Source organism: Heterodontus francisci, chromosome 13 (assembly GCF_036365525.1).
Source record: "Heterodontus francisci isolate sHetFra1 chromosome 13, sHetFra1.hap1, whole genome shotgun sequence".
In the NCBI taxonomy this organism is placed as follows: Eukaryota; Metazoa; Chordata; class Chondrichthyes; order Heterodontiformes; family Heterodontidae; genus Heterodontus; species Heterodontus francisci.
The window spans coordinates 19,350,607-19,366,224 of NC_090383.1; the positions used below are offsets into that span (position 1 = coordinate 19,350,607).

The 15,618-nt window shown below is 44.6% G+C and overlaps 1 protein-coding gene across 4 annotated transcripts in view; it reads left to right on the forward strand.

Moving 5' to 3' along the window:
- Positions 1-22: 22 nt before the first annotated feature.
- rmnd1 (required for meiotic nuclear division 1 homolog) overlaps positions 23-15,618 on the forward strand; it is a 94,761-nt gene continuing 79,165 nt past the window's right edge. For 2 of the 4 annotated variants that reach the window (XM_068044456.1, XM_068044459.1), the window contains exons 1-3: positions 23-130; positions 8,043-8,154; positions 9,653-10,078. In XM_068044456.1, coding sequence (XP_067900557.1) covers positions 9,671-10,078 — 408 coding nt within the window. In that variant the 5' untranslated portion in view covers positions 23-130; positions 8,043-8,154; positions 9,653-9,670. The other 2 variants (XM_068044457.1, XM_068044458.1) reach the window with 2 other exon arrangements.

Below are 15,618 nucleotides of genomic sequence, written 5' to 3' on the forward strand. Positions count from 1 at the left end.
AAGGAGCCAGAAACAGGAAATGACGCCACCGGCCGACTCTGATAGGCCGTGAGGCGCGAGCTCCGGTTGGAAGCCAACGGCCAGCGCGCGTGGGCGGCGCGACACGAGAAGGCAGAGTTCGGCTACTGAGGTGCGTGAATTACAGTTATATAGCACAGAAACAGGCCCACCGTGTCCGCGCCTGGCGTCAAGCACCTATCCTAATCCCATTTTCCAACACTTTGGTCAGTAGCCTTGCATGCGATGGCGTTTCAAGTGCTCATCTAAATATTTTTTAAATGTTATGAGGGTTCCTGCCTCTACCAGTCCTTCAGGCAGGGCGTTTCAGATTCCAACCACCCTCTGGGTGAAATTCTTTTCCCTCAAAACCCCTGCTCCTTACCTTAAATCTGTGTCCCCTGGTTATTGACCCCTCCGCTAAGGGAAAAGGTTTTTTCCTATCTATCCTATCAATGCCCCTCATAATTTTGTGTACAATTAGGAAGCGTGCCAAACTATGGAGGAACCTGTGGGGGAAGGCTGTATGTTTGCTCAGGATCCATTGCTGGACTTTGTAATTGGAGCCACTGGGTCCTTCACCTATGGCACTGCGCATACACAGCAGGCTCAGTTGTGCTGGCCTTTACTCGGTGACAGTGTTTCCTCCCCCTGAGGCTGCAGCAGGTCCTGGGTGTAAGCCCCATAACCTAGGCTTGCACTTCTGCGGGAGTGCTTTACTTTCAGACTTGCGGTCTTTTAGATGGGATATCACTGAGGGCCCTGGTCACCCTCTCCCATTGAACTATTTGAAGAACATTCAAAGGAATAATTCATAATTCTCCTGGTCTTCTAGCCAACATTCTTCTCTTCTTTGGCCTCCTTATCTCGAGAGACAATGGGTAAGCGCCTGGAGGTGGTCAGTGGTGTGCGGAGCATCGTCTGGAGTGGCTATAAAGGCCAATTCTAGAGTGACGGGCTCTTCCACAGGTGCTGCAGAAAAATTTGTTTGTTGGGGCTGTTACACAGTTGGCTCTCCCCTTGCGCCTCTGTCTTTTTTCCTGCCAACTGCTAAGTCTCTTCGACTTGCCACACTTCAGCCCCGCCTTTATGGCTGCCCGCCAGCTCTGGCGAACGCTGGCAACTGACTCCCACGACTTGTGATCAATGTCACAGGACTTCATGTCGCGTTTGCAGACGTCTTTAAAGCGGTGACATGGATGGCCGGTGGGTCTGATACCAGTGGCGAGCTTGCTGTACAATGTGTCTTTGGGGATCCTGCCATCTTCCATGCGGCTCACACGGCCAAGCCATCTCAAGCGCCGCTGACTCAGTAGTGTGTATAAGCTGGGGATGTTGGCCGCCTCGAGGACTTCTATGTTGGAGATACGGTCCTGCCACCTGATGCCAAGTATTCTCCGGAGGCAGCGAAGATGGAATGAATTGAGACGTCGCTCTTGGCTGACATACGTTGTCCAGGCCTCGTTGCCATAGAGCAAGGTACTGAGGACACAGGCTTGATACACTCGGACATTTGTGTTCCGTGTCAGTGCGCCATTTTCCCACACTCTCTTGGCCAGTCTGGACATGGCAGTGGAAGCCTTTCCCATGCGCTTGTTGATTTCTGCATCTAGAGACCGGTTACTGGTGATAGTTGAGCCTAGGTAGGTGAACTCTTGAACCACTTCCAGAGCGTGGTCGCCAATATTGATGGATGGAGCATTTCTGACGTCCTGCCCCATGATGTTCGTTTTGTTGAGGCTGATGGTTAGGCCAAATTCATTGCAGGCAGCCGCAAACCTGTCGATGAGACTCTGCAGGCACTCTTCAGTGTGAGATGTTAAAGCAGCATCGTCAGCAAAGAGGAGTTCCCTGATGAGGACTTTCCGTACTTTGGACTTAGCTCTTAGACGGGCAAGGTTGAACAATCTGCCCCCTGATGATGTGTGGAGGAAAATTCCTTCTTCAGAGGACTTGAACGCATGTGAAAGCAGCAGGGAGAAGAAAATCCCAAAAAGTGTGGGTGTGAGAGCACAGCCCTGTTTCACGCCACTCAGGATAGGAAAGGGGTCTGATGAGCCACCATGTTGAATTATGCCTTTCATATTGTCATGGAATGAGGTGATGATACTTAGTAGCTTTGGTGGACATCCAATCTTTTCTAGTAGTTTGAAGAGACCACGTCTGCTGACGAGGTCAAAGGCTTTGGTGAGATCAATGAAAGCAATGTGGAGGGGCATCTGTTGTTCGCGGCATTTGTCCTGTATCTGATGAAGGGAGAACAGCATGTCAACGGTCGATCTCTCTGCACGAAAGCCACACTGTGCCTCAGGGTAGACTCGCTCGGCCAGCGTCTGGAGCCTGTTTAGAGCGACTCGAGCCAACATTCATCCCTTATCAAACATTAGAAAAAAAATAGATTATCTGGACTTTTACTTCCGAATTGTTTGTAGGTCCTTGTTATGGACAAATTGGCTGCTACACACAAGAGTGCCTACATTTCAGAAGAACGGCATATTGGCAACAAAGTGCTTTGGGATGTCTTGAGGTTGTGAAAGGCACTATATAAATGGAAGTTTTTTTTCTATACCAATAGCTGACAAATGCTGTGAAAGCTGAGCAGGTTCTTACAGTAGTATGCAAATGTATGTTGGGATTGCTTTGTATAAATCTAAATCAACTGTTGATTTTCAACCAGTCTCAAAATTGGTCCTAAAACTTATTGGTATCAATTTAGTCAACCTTCCTTGTACCCCCCTCGAAGTCAATTATATCCTTGGGTAAGGAAACCAAAACTGTACACACTACTTCAGGTGTGGTTTCACCAAACCCTTATATAATTGCAGCAAGACTTATTACTTTTATACTCCAACACCCTTTTGCAATAAAGGCTAACATACAATTTGCCTTCCTAATTGCTAGCTGTACTTGCACAAAGACACCCAAATCTCTTGAAACACCAACAAAAAGGGAACAGGCTATTTTAGACTGAGTGTTGTGTAGTGAGACAAGGTTAAATAGTAATAAAGGATCCTCTGGGGAGACTGATTATAATATGATAGAATTTCATACCAAGTTTGAGAGTGATGTGGTTAAGTCGAAGCTAGGGTCTTAAATTTAAACAAAGCCAATTATGGAGAACAAGGAATGAGTTGACTGAAGTAGGTTTGGAAATTAGATTGAAAGATATGACAGTAGATAAACAAGGGCAAACATTTAAAGAGATAATTCATAATTCTCAATTAATGTACATTCCCTTGAGGAATGAAAACTGTACTGAAAAAGTGATCCAAACATGGCTAACTAGAGAAGTTGCAGATTGTAATAGATTAATAGAGGAGGCTTACAAAGTTGCCATAAAGAGTCATAAGCCTGAGGATTGGGAGGATTTAAAAATTTAAAAAAGACCAAGAACAAAGAAAATTAGAGCACAGGAACAGGCCCTTCAGCCCTCCAAGCCTGCGCCGATCCAGATCCTCTATCTAAACATGTCGCCTATTTTCTAAGGGTCTGTATCTCTTTGCTTCTTGCCCATTCATGTATCTGTCTAGATACATCTTAAAAGACGCTATCGTGCCCGTGTCTACCACCTCCGCTGGCAACGCGTTCCAGGCACCCACCACCCTCTGCGTAAAGAACTTTCCACGCATATCCCCCCTAAACTTTTCCCCTCTCACTTTGAACTCGTGACCCCTAGTAATTGAATCCCCCACTCTGGGAAAAAGCTTCTTGCTATCCACCCTGTCTATACCTCTCATGATTTTGTACACCTCAATCAGGTCCCCCCTCAACCTCCGTCTTTCTAATGAAAATAATCCTCATCTTCTCAACCTCTCTTCATAGTTAGCGCCCTCCATACCAGGCAACATCCTGGTGAACCTCCTCTGCACCCTCTCCAAAGCGTCTACATCCTTTTGGTAATGTGGCGACCAGAACTGCACGCAGTATTCCAAATGTGGCCGAACCAAAGTCTTATACAACTGTAACATGACCTGCCAACCCTTGTATTCAATACCCCGTCCGATGAAGGAAAGCATGCCGTATGCCTTCTTGACCACTCTATTGACCTGCATTGCCACCTTCAGGGAACATTGGACCTAAACACCCAAATCTCTCTGTACATCAATTTTCCCCAGGACTTTTCCATTTACTGTATAGTTCACTCTTGAATTGGATCTTCCAAAATGCATCACCTCGCATTTGCCCTGATTGAACTCCATCTGCCATTTCTCTGCCCAACTCTCCAATCTATCTATATTTTGCTGTATTCTCTGACAGTCCCCTTCACTGTCTGCTACTCCACCAATCTTAGTGTCGTCTGCAAACTTGCTAATCAGACCACCTATACTTTCCTCCAAATCATTTATGTATATCACAAACAACAGTGGTCCCAGCACAGATCCCTGTGGAACACCACTGGTCACACGTCTCCATTTTGAGAAACTCCCTTCCACTGCTACTCTCTGTCTCCTGTTGCCCAGCCAGTTCTTTATCCATCTAGCTAGTACACCCTGGACCCCATGCGACTTCACTTTCTCCATCAACCTACCACGGGGAACCTTATCAAACGCCTTACTGAAGTCCATGTATATGACATCTACAGCCCTTCCCTCATCAATCAATTTTGTCACTTCCTCAAAGAATTCTATTAAGTCGGTAAGAGATGACCTTCCCTGCACAAAACCATGTTGCCTATCACTGATAAGCCCATTTTCTTCCAAATGGGAATAGATCCTATCCCTCAGTATCTTCTCCAGCAGCTTCCCTACCACTGATGTCAGGCTCACCGGTCTATAATTACCTGGATTATCCCTGCTACCCTTCTTAAACAAGGGGACAACATTAGCAATTCTCCAGTCCTCCGGGACCGCACCCGTGTTTAAGGATGCTGCAAAGATATCTGTTAAGGCCCCAGCTATTTCCTCTCTCGCTTCCCTCAGTAACCTGGGATTGATCCCATCCGGACCTGGGGACTTGTCCACCTTAATGCCTTTTAGAATACCCAACACTTCCTTCCTCCTTATGCCGACTTGACCTAGAGTAATCAAACATCTGTCCCTAACCTCAACATCCGTCATGTCCCTCTCCTCGGTGAATACCGATGCAAAGTACTCGTTTAGAATCTCACCCATTTTCTCTGACTCCACGCATAACTTTCCTCCTTTGTCCTTGAGTGGGCCAATCCTTTCTCTAGTTACCCTCTTGCTCCTTATATATGAATGAAAGGCTTTGGGATTTTCCTTAACTCTGTTTGCTAAAGATATTTCATGACCGCTTTTAGCCCTCTTAATTCCTCGTTTCAGATTGGTCCTACATTCCCGATATTCTTTCAAAGCTTCATCTTTCTTCAGCTTCCTAGACCTTATGTATGCTTCCTTTTTCCTCTTAGCTAGTCTCACAATTTCACCTGTCATCCATGGTTCCCTAAACTTGCCATTTCTATCCCTCATTTTCACAGGAACATGTCTCTCCTGCACGCTAATCAACCTCTCTTTAAAAGCCTCCCACATATCAAATGTGGATTTACCTTCAAACAGCTGCTCCCAATCTACATTCCCCAGCTCCTGCCGAATTTTGGTATCGTTGGCCTTCCCCCAATTTAGCACTCTTCCTTTAGGACCACTCTCGTCACCAAGCTATTGATAGAGTAAGAAATAGAATATGAGAGTAAACTGGCAAGAAATATAAAAACAGACTGTGGCATCTTTTACAGGTATGTAAAAAGCAAGATATTAGCGAAAGTAAATGTGTGTTGCCTAGAGGCAGAGACAGCATATTTTTATGGTATAAAAATAATTCCAGGATGACATACAAAATCACAAAATAGTCAACCCTCTGTGGCACATATGTAAGCCTTTAACAATCCCATGGCATTTCACACTTATGGTATGCATGACTTACTTTCTAATTTAAATATTTTACTACTTTTTAATGACTTTCCTGTTGGAACATTTCAGCAAGTGTAGTGGAGGGAACACAAAACATAGCCTAGTAACAAGGTAATTGTCGTGGTTTAATGAGAATGCAAACCCTTTTGAGGACGGTAGTAGTTCTTTTGTGTGTAATATATCTGATCGAACTTTCAGGTTTTACCTTGTATAGTCTCTTGGTTATAGCATTGCTAAACACTATAAGCAGTCTGAGCCTCGTGTGTGTGCCTGCACTCTCCAATAACTAACTAACTAATAACATGAATCAGGGGTGTAACAATTGCCTTGTGAGCTGAACTGCATAGTCGTATCTTTCACATGTATACTTCAATTTCTTTAAAGGCAGACTGAGAAAATACTTGGTAAGACAAGGCCAGATATGAATTGTTGAGCTTTTTATTTCACAGCAAATGCATATAAATAGCAACAGTTACGATCAGACACACCTAGTTCAATCATTACTACTTGCCTTCGCTCACATCAACAGATAACCTTTAATTCACTTGATGTTTCCGCACCGTTATTTCTAGTGTCCCCCAAAGATCTGTCCTTGGCCCCTCCTATTTCTCATTCAGATGCTCGCTCTTGGCAGCATCATCCGAAAGCACAGTGCCAGTTTTCACATGTAGAGCTTGGTGTCATTAGTGTACTTCACCATCACCTCTCTCGACTCCTCCACTTTTTCTAAATTGTTCGACTGCCTGTCAGATGTCCAGTATGGGATGAGCAGAAATTTCTTCCAACTAGATATTGCGAAGACCGAAGCCATTGTCTTCGATCCCTGTCACAAACTCTATCCCTAGTCACCAACTCCATCTCCCTCCCTGGCAACTGTCTGAGGCTGAACCAGACTATTCGCTTGGTGTCGTATTTGACTGTGAATTGAGCTTCTGACCACATATCTGTGCCATCACTTAGGTTGCCTATTTCCACCTCCATAACATTGCCCGACTCTGTCCTGCCTCAGCTCATCTGCTGAAAACCTCATCCATGCCTTTGTTACTTCTAGGCTGGACTATTCCAACACACCCCTGTTCGAACTCCCACATTCTACCCTTCGTAAGCTTGAGGTCATCGAAAACTCTGCTGTCCTTGCCCCAAGACTTGTTCACCCATCACCCCTGTGCTCATTGGCTCTTGATTAAGCAACACCTTACTTTTTAAAATTCTCATCGTTGTTTTCAAATCCCTCCATGGCCTCACCCTTCTGTAATCTCTTCCAGCCCCACAACCCTCCAATGTATCTAGGCTCCTCTAATTCTGGCCTCTTGAGCATCCCTGATTTAAATTTGTCCACCATTGGTGGCCATGCTTTCAGCTGCCAAGACCCTAAACTCTAAACATCTCTGTCTCTCTACCCCTCTTTCCTCCATTAAGACACTCGTAAAACTTACCTCTTTGATCAAGGTTTTGACCATCAACGCAAATATCACCGTATGTGACTCAGTGTCATATTTTGTTTTCTAATGCTTCTTTGAAGCACTTTTGGCCATTTTATTATGTTAAGGCACTTTATAAATATAGGTTATTGTTGTTGAACTCTCTTTCCCATCCTTTGTTAATGACCTCAATGCAGCTCTGATAATCTCTTCCCTGCCTCTGTAATCTAAGTTCCTTCTTTGTCCATTTGCATGCACACTTCAAGTGCCCCTCCAAAGCCAAGTCCATTACTTCTGTCTCACTTTTTTCCCTCATCCTCTCCTCTCCTTCCTGTCACTTGGTCGTTACCAACTTTCATTTCTCCCCCTCAAGAACGTTTCCTCTCCTTCAATTCCTATCAAACCCAACATCAGAGGTAGCTAATTAACATTTTAACCACCTTAACGTTGTCTGAGTGCACTTTGCTTTAAAAGCCCAAGTAACTTTTTTTCAAATCCTTTTATGCATATTCAAAAAATTCCTAAAACATGACAATATCTATCTGAAATATTCGAATTTGACCTTTAAATTTCCTGGGAGCTTCTCATTTCCTTCAAGTTGGATAGGATGGTGTGAGCCATTGTCAATTGCATGACTACAGTCGATGTCACTCTAGTCAGTTGATAAGAGGTGGATTTAGAGTGGGAGCCTAGATTTATCCTGCTGTAATCATGGATCTGGGGTCTGATTGCCTATGCTTTTTTTTCCTTTTGACAGTGACTATTTATTTGTATGTCTGTACTGATATTCCTTCCAATGGCCTTACCAAGAATTGAGGAAACTCGCCACCAATTTTACCAATCCCAGGAATCAAGACTGTGGTTTGCTGGTGGGTACAGATCACGATGTTTTGTAATGCTATATAAAACTTTATGTTTAGCTGGTTTTAAGGAAAGAAATTATATTGAAACAAAGAGTTGTGTTTCAATAGAAAAGGTAGAGTAACTACTACAAAAATAATAAATAAAAACAAAATACTGCAGATGCTGGAAATCTGAAATAAAAGTAAGAAATGCTGGAAATACTCAGCAGGTCTGGCAGTATCTGTGGAGAGAGAAATAGAGTTAACGTTTCCGGTCAGTGACCTTTCATCAGAACTCTACAATACTTAGCTTCTATTACATAACAAGATAGACTAGTACTAGTTCCTAGTGAAACTACTGTAGTTCCAGTTTCTGTCCCCTCAGTTTTCCCTGTCATTTCCCCCTTTTGTCTATCCCTTAATTTAATATGATCGTAGTTTTATAATAACTTTATTGAGCATGTGATTTCAGTTGCACACTGTGACTACTGTGTAGAAAAGTATCTGCACTAAACCATTGTTGCGACTGACCGCTCAAGTCAAAGCCCCCAATCAAAATATATAATTCTAATAGCGATGGGAGCAACACACTGTCAATTCAGTCCTGCCACTCCACAGATCGCCTAACATATTACTTTAAACTTTCCAAATTAAAGAAATCCACAGCTGAATTGAACCATCTATTAACCCCGAATGAGGCGAACCAAACCAGATGTCTTTAGATCAACAAATTAACTGTTTAATTAGAAAAACTAAATTTTTAAACACTACTAAGATATAAACAACATTTAAAAAAATAGTAAATATAATAAAGTCCATGCAGATTTCCGCTCCCGCCGAAGTGGAATCTTCCAATGTGGAGCAATCCAAGGTTGCTTGAAGTCCTTGCAGCCGGCCGATGGGAATAAACAAAATGTCCAACATCCAAAGCTTCGACTCCTCATCCGTCCAGTGATGACCACTGTAGATCAACCACTCGCAAATACTTTTCAATGAATCAATGCTATGTTAAGAACTGACCTGGCTTACACTGCAGAAATATTTTACACAATGAGCTGTTGTTTTTCAGTTTTTATTGGAAAATGGTGAGTATCCTGGAATCTCAAAATATGGATTTAATTTATTTTGTCGACATAAACCAGTGGCACTGAGAATAAGGATTGTATTTTAATACTAGGATTTTACCTTGCATTACCCGAGAAAGATAACTATCCAATGGTTACGTACACAATGATATAATGATAGAGAAAAACAACAATTAGGTCTTTTGAGGCCTCATTTAAATTTAATGCATCTAGTGATTATTCAAAAATCAGCATTTCAGAGGAATTTATTGATTTGCATCAATAACAAATGTCTGTTCAATTTGTAACTTGTCTCCTACTTTGAAGAGGGTTTTACACTCTTAACACAGATGAACGATAAGAGCTTATGTGAGAGAAGCGATAAGAAACAGTAACACTAGGTTCCATTGTGGTGAATACAAGTTCTCAAAAAAAAAATCAATTATTTTTCTCCCTTTTAGATTGATCATCCATTAGCCATGGCTGTTCGATTGCTCAGTCTCTTGCAACAAGCTCCATACTTGATGGAAAGAACTTTCTGTTTGAGTTCCCCTCTGGGAAATATTCAGCTTTCCAGGTTAAGGTTGTATGGCTGTTACCGGAGAAATGCTCTGTGGAGCCCATGGAAACACCAAGACGGAAGATCACCCAACTACCAGCTGGAACCATGCTATCCAACACGGAAAGGGACAGTTTGCATGCAAATGGTACATCACCAATCTCTACACTATATACTGTCTGCTAACGTAAGGAAACTGTTTTATTCCACTGCAACGGGCAGCAATGTGATTCCCAAACAGAAAGTACTGTCAGCTAAAAGGCCTCTTAAGGGGCCTCGGACCAAACAGCCATCAAGGACCAACCAGCCAGCACTTGCAGATCTGCAGGTAATCAAAATGTTTTAGGTTTTCTGGTTTACAGGCTGCTCTTTACATTTTGTCTGTCATATAGTCTGTAAAATTAAAACTGTATATTCTGGTAGCTATTATGTTTCATGCCTAACACAAGAGCAGTAAGCTTGACTTCTGGTATCAGATACCAGCTGATATGTGCACTGATTGGTACATTTCACCAGTTCTTGGCTGAGCCACAAGATGGAGCATTTCTCTGTAATGGATAGATTTCAATTTGGAGAATGCAGGAAGAACTGCAGGCCAGCACTACTTGCAACTAGCAGTTGCTGTTCAGATGGTGAGTACTCATGTAGCTGTGTTGGCATAGAGCATGGGTGTCCAACATTTTCGCGTGGGGGGCCACATTACAATTTTAGTCCTCCATAGGGGGCTGGTGAGAAAATTTCGGAAAGATAAAGGCATTAAAAATGTATCTTGCTATTAATCAAAACAACAACTGTACATTTTTGTGAGGAAGCTTTAAATGAGAAGACTAATATGTTGACTTGTTTTCTTGTCACTATGTTGAACACTGATTTAGTGACATACCTGGCATTGTTTTTGCTTGCATAAGTGCTCAATCTCTGCCCACACACTTGATGTAGCCCCCCCTCTCTGTCTATGTGTGTGTCTCTCTCTCTCCCACCCTCTCTGTGTGTGTCTCTCTCTCCCACCCTCTCTGTGTGTGTGTGTCTCTCTCTCTTCCCCCCCCCCCCCTTAGTCTGTTTGTCTCTCTCCCCTTCTCTCTGTCTGTCTGGTCTGTCTCTCCCCTACCCTGTCTGTCTGTCTCATTTCTCCCCCCCACCCCCACTCTCTGTCTCTCCTCTCCTCTATATGTCTCTCTCTCACACCCTCTGTCTGTTTCTCTCTCCCTCTTCTCTCTGTCTTGTCTGTCGCTCCCCTACTCTCGCTGTCTGTCTCTCTTTCCCCCCCCCCTTCTCTGTTACTCTCTTCCCTCCTCTCTGTCTGTCTGTCTCTCTCTCTCTCTCTCGCTCGCCCATTGTCTGTCTCTCTGTCACTCACACTCTCTGCCCCCCCTCCACCCCGTTCCCTCCACTCCTCGCTCTCACCACTCACCATAAATGTGGATAATAGAGGCAGGCTGTGAACACTGCCTCTCTACTGGGTGCAGCCTTGTTTGGGAGTGGGGTCCAAAGAAACCTGTAGCTGTCCACAAAGGTGCCTGATATTCTGGCAGTTTACATCCACAGGCAGGATGGAAACTTTTGGAGGGCCGGAGGCTGGTCCGCGGGCCGTATGTTTGACAACCGTGGTGAAGAGAGATCCATATTCTAAACTGTTTTACTCTTGATTAAAGGAGGAACTGTGATGGCAAGTGATAGAATTAGGGAACCTGAAGGGGGAAGAAATTTGAACAAAATGACCAGTGAGTGGTGGGGTAGAACATGTGTGTTGGGAGTGGGTGGGGTGGATAAAAATGATTCATTTTTGAGCAGGAGCCCAAACTGGCTCCAGTATGCCCACTTCAGGGTTTAATAGAGGCAATTTGGAAGCTGGCGAGAAAGCTACTCTCGGATTTCGTAATTGGATGTGGGTGGGTACTTACTGATGCAATTAACATCCTTAGGAGACCTTAATGAGAGATTTTTAAATTGTTTTGAACTTGGTTCCAAATTTTACTTCAGCACCCCGAACTTAGGAAACTGACCAGGGAAACAGAGGTGTATTTGGCAGCAGTTCAGGTAGGCATTTAATCCCAGCTGAATCCAATCTCAATTATTGTAGCTGCTGTCTCAGTTCCCCTAGGAAATGTTTGGCAGAGAGTGCTCGTTTACATATAGCTTTATTCAACCTTTTGAGGATTTCAGACTGACACCATCAGGATTGAAGGTGCCTTGGATGTGTTTGACAGTACATCAGAAGTGGAAGACCTTTACCATCCATATCAGAGAGTTTGTGCTGTGGTGGGATTAGTACATGCATAGGAGAGCGATAAACATCGCAGGAGGTGCTACCCATGACACAGTGTTTACAGCAGATAGAATCGTAGAATGATTACAAGAGGCTATTTGGCCCATCATGTCCATGCTGGTCCTCTACAAGCTAGTCCCACTCCCTGTCCTTTCCCTGTAGCCCAAGGCTCAGCTTCTATGACCTATTGAAGAGCAGTGCCCCTGCAAGCTGAGGTTGTTGCATCAGATGGTAACAGGCTTCTGCACCCTGCGACAGGAAAACCTGTTCCCTGCTGGATCTGAAGGCCACGCATTACCAGGGGCTGTAAAAGTGATTCCTACGGATCCTCCCATGACGCTACTAACAACATATCCAGGATTTTCCAGTTAGCTACACGTTAATGCATAAGGCTGGTCGCTGAGAGATTGTTTGCCAGGGCTGACATTTAAGACTTAGCTGAGGAGGAATTTCTTTACTCAGAGGGTGGTAAATCTGTGGAATTCTCTACCCCAGAGGGCTTTGGAAGCTGAATTGTTGATCATGTTAAAGACAGAAATCGATAGATTTCTGAATATTAACGGCATCAAGGGATTATGGGGATAGTGGGGAAAATGGCATACAGGTAAATGATCAGCCATGATTTGTTTGAATGGCGCAGCAGGCTCGATGGGCCAAATGGCCTATTCCTGCTCCTAGTTCCTAAGATCCTATCCTTTCACAATTAGGTAAATTTCCCTAATGGTGACAATAGCCAGAATAAACAGGTACTCGGATTCAGCTCTCTGGCTGGATTCCCCGAGGTACAAGGTGCCATTGACTGCACACCCGTGACAATTTGAGTAACACCACAACAACCAGGAGGTTTTATAAACCACAAGGGATATTCTTCCATCAATGCAAAGTTGGTGTGGAACCACAAGAAGAGATTCATGCAGATCTGCGCCAGATTCCCTGGAAACTGTCATACGAACATACATACTGAGTAGGAGTAGGCCACCCGGCCCTTTGAGCCTGCTCCGCCATTCAATAAGTTCACGGCTGAATTGATTACTCCACATTTCCACCTACCCCCAATAACCTTCCACCCCTTTGCTTATCAATAATCTGTCATGATGCCTTCGTACTGAGACATCCCGGACTTTTTTGTTCCAGGAAGCTGACTTAAGGGCTGTCTTGCAGGAGATAAGGGATACCCACTTCATACTTGACTCCTAACACTTGTGAGGAACCCATCAATGAAGCTTCCTCCTGAGATCCCCACCCATCGCAGATGCCAGACTTCAACCAATTCAATTCAGTCTACATGATATGAAAAAATAGCTGAGCGTACTGGTTACAGTAAAGGCTATGGGCGCAGCTGTAGTGCTGAAGACTTGTGCCCCAGAACTAGCTGCACCTCTAGCCAAATTGTTCTAGGACAGCTACAATACTGGCATCTACCCGACAATGTGGAAAAGGTCAGATGTGGGAATGCTCGTTGATGATTGTAGGATGTTCAGTACCATTTGTAATTCCTCAGATACTGAAGCAGTCCTTGTCCATACGCCGCAGGACCTTTTTTAAAAAATTTTTATTCATGGGATGTGGGCGTCACTGGCTAGGCCAACATTTATTGTCCATCCCTAATTGCCCTTGAGAAGGTGGTAGTGAGCTGCCTTCTTGAACGGCTGCAATCCATGGGAGGTAGGTACATCCACAGTTCTGTTAAGAAGGGAGTTGCAGGATTTTGACCCAGCGACAGTGAAGGAACGGCGATTATAGTTCCAAGTCAGGATGGTGTGTGACTTGGAGGGGAACTTGCAGGTGGTGGTGTTCCCATGCATTTGCTGCCTTTGTCCTTCTAGTTGGTAGAGGTCGCAGGTTTGGAAGGTGCTGTCTAAGGAGCCTTGGTGAGTTGCTGCAGTGCATCTTGTAGATGGTACACACCGCTGCCACTGTGCGTCGGTGGTGGAGTGAGTGAATGTTTGTGGATGGGGTGCCAATCAAGCGGGCTGCTTTGTCCTGGATGGTGTCGAGTTTCTTGAGTGTAGTTGGAGCTGCACCCATCCAGGCAAATGGAGAGTATTCCATCACACTCCTGACTTGTGTCTTGTAGATGGTGGAGGTGAGTTACTCACTGCAGGATTCCTAGCCTCTGACCTGCTCTTGTAGCCATGGTATTTATATGGCTACTCCAGTTCAGTTTCTGGTCAATGGTAGCCCCTAGAATGTTGATAGTGGGGGATTCAGCAATAGTAATGCCATTGAATGTCAAGGGGAGATGGTTAGATTCTCTCTTGTTGGAGATGGTCATTGCCTGGTACTTTTGTGGTGCGAATATTGCTTGCCACTTAGCCCAAGCCTGGATATTGTCCAGGTCTTGCTGCATTTCTACACGGACTGCTTCAGTATCTGAGGCGTCGCGAATGGTGCTGAACATTACGCAATCATCAGCGAACATCCCCACTTCTGACCTTATGATTGAAGGAAGGTCATTGATGAAGTAGTTGGGCCTAGGACACTACCCTGAGGAACTCCTGCAGTGATGTCCTGGAGCTCAGATGATTGACCTTCAACAACCACAACCATCTTCCTTTGCGCTAGGTATGACTCCAGCCAGCGGAGAGTTTCCCCCCTGATTCCCATTGACTTCAGTTTTGCTAGGGCTCCTTGAAGCCATACTCGGTCAAATGCTCCCTTGATGTCAAGGGCAGCCACTCTCACCTCACCTCTTGTGTTCAGCTCTTTTGAACCAAGGCTGTAATGAGTTCAGGAGTTGAGTGGCCCTGGCGAAAACCAAACTGAGCATCACTGAGCAGGTTATTGTTAAGCAAGTGCCACTTGATGGCACTGTTGATGCCTTTCATCACTTGACTGATGATTGAGAGTAGACTGATAGGGCGATATTTAGCCAGGTTGGACTTGTCCTGCTTTTTGTGTACAGGACATACCTGGGCAATTTTCCACATTGTAGGGTAGATGCCAGTGTTGTAGCTGTACTGGAACAGCTTTGCTAAGGGGTGCGGCGAGTTCTGGAACACAGGTCTTCAGTACTATTGCTGGAATATTATCAGGAGCCTTTGCAGTATCCAGTGCCTTCAGTCGTTTCTTGATATCACGTGGAATGAATCAAATTGGCTGAAGTCTGGCATTGTGATGCTGGGGGCTTCAGGAAGAGGCCTAGATGGATCATCAACTCGGCACTTCTGGCTGAAGATTGTTGCAAATGCTCCAGCCTTCTCTTTCGCCCTGATGTGCTGGGCTGCCCCATCATTGAGAATGGGGATATTTGTGGAGCCACCTCCTCCAGTTAGTTGTTTAATTGTCCACCACTATTCACGGCTAGATGTGGCAGGACTGCAGAGCTTAGATCTGATCCATTGGTTAGCTCGGTCCGTTGCATGCCACTTACGCAGTTTGGCACGTAAGTAGTCCTGTGTTGTAGCTTCACCAGGTTGACACCTCATTTTGAGGTATGCCTGGTGCTGCTTCTGCCATGCCCTCTTGCACTCTTCATTGAACCAGAGTTGGTCTCCTGGACAACATTCAGGCTTGGGCTGATAGTGGCAAGTAACATTCATGCCACACAAGTGCCAGGCAATGACCATCTCCATTAAGCGAGAATCTAAGCATCTCCCCAG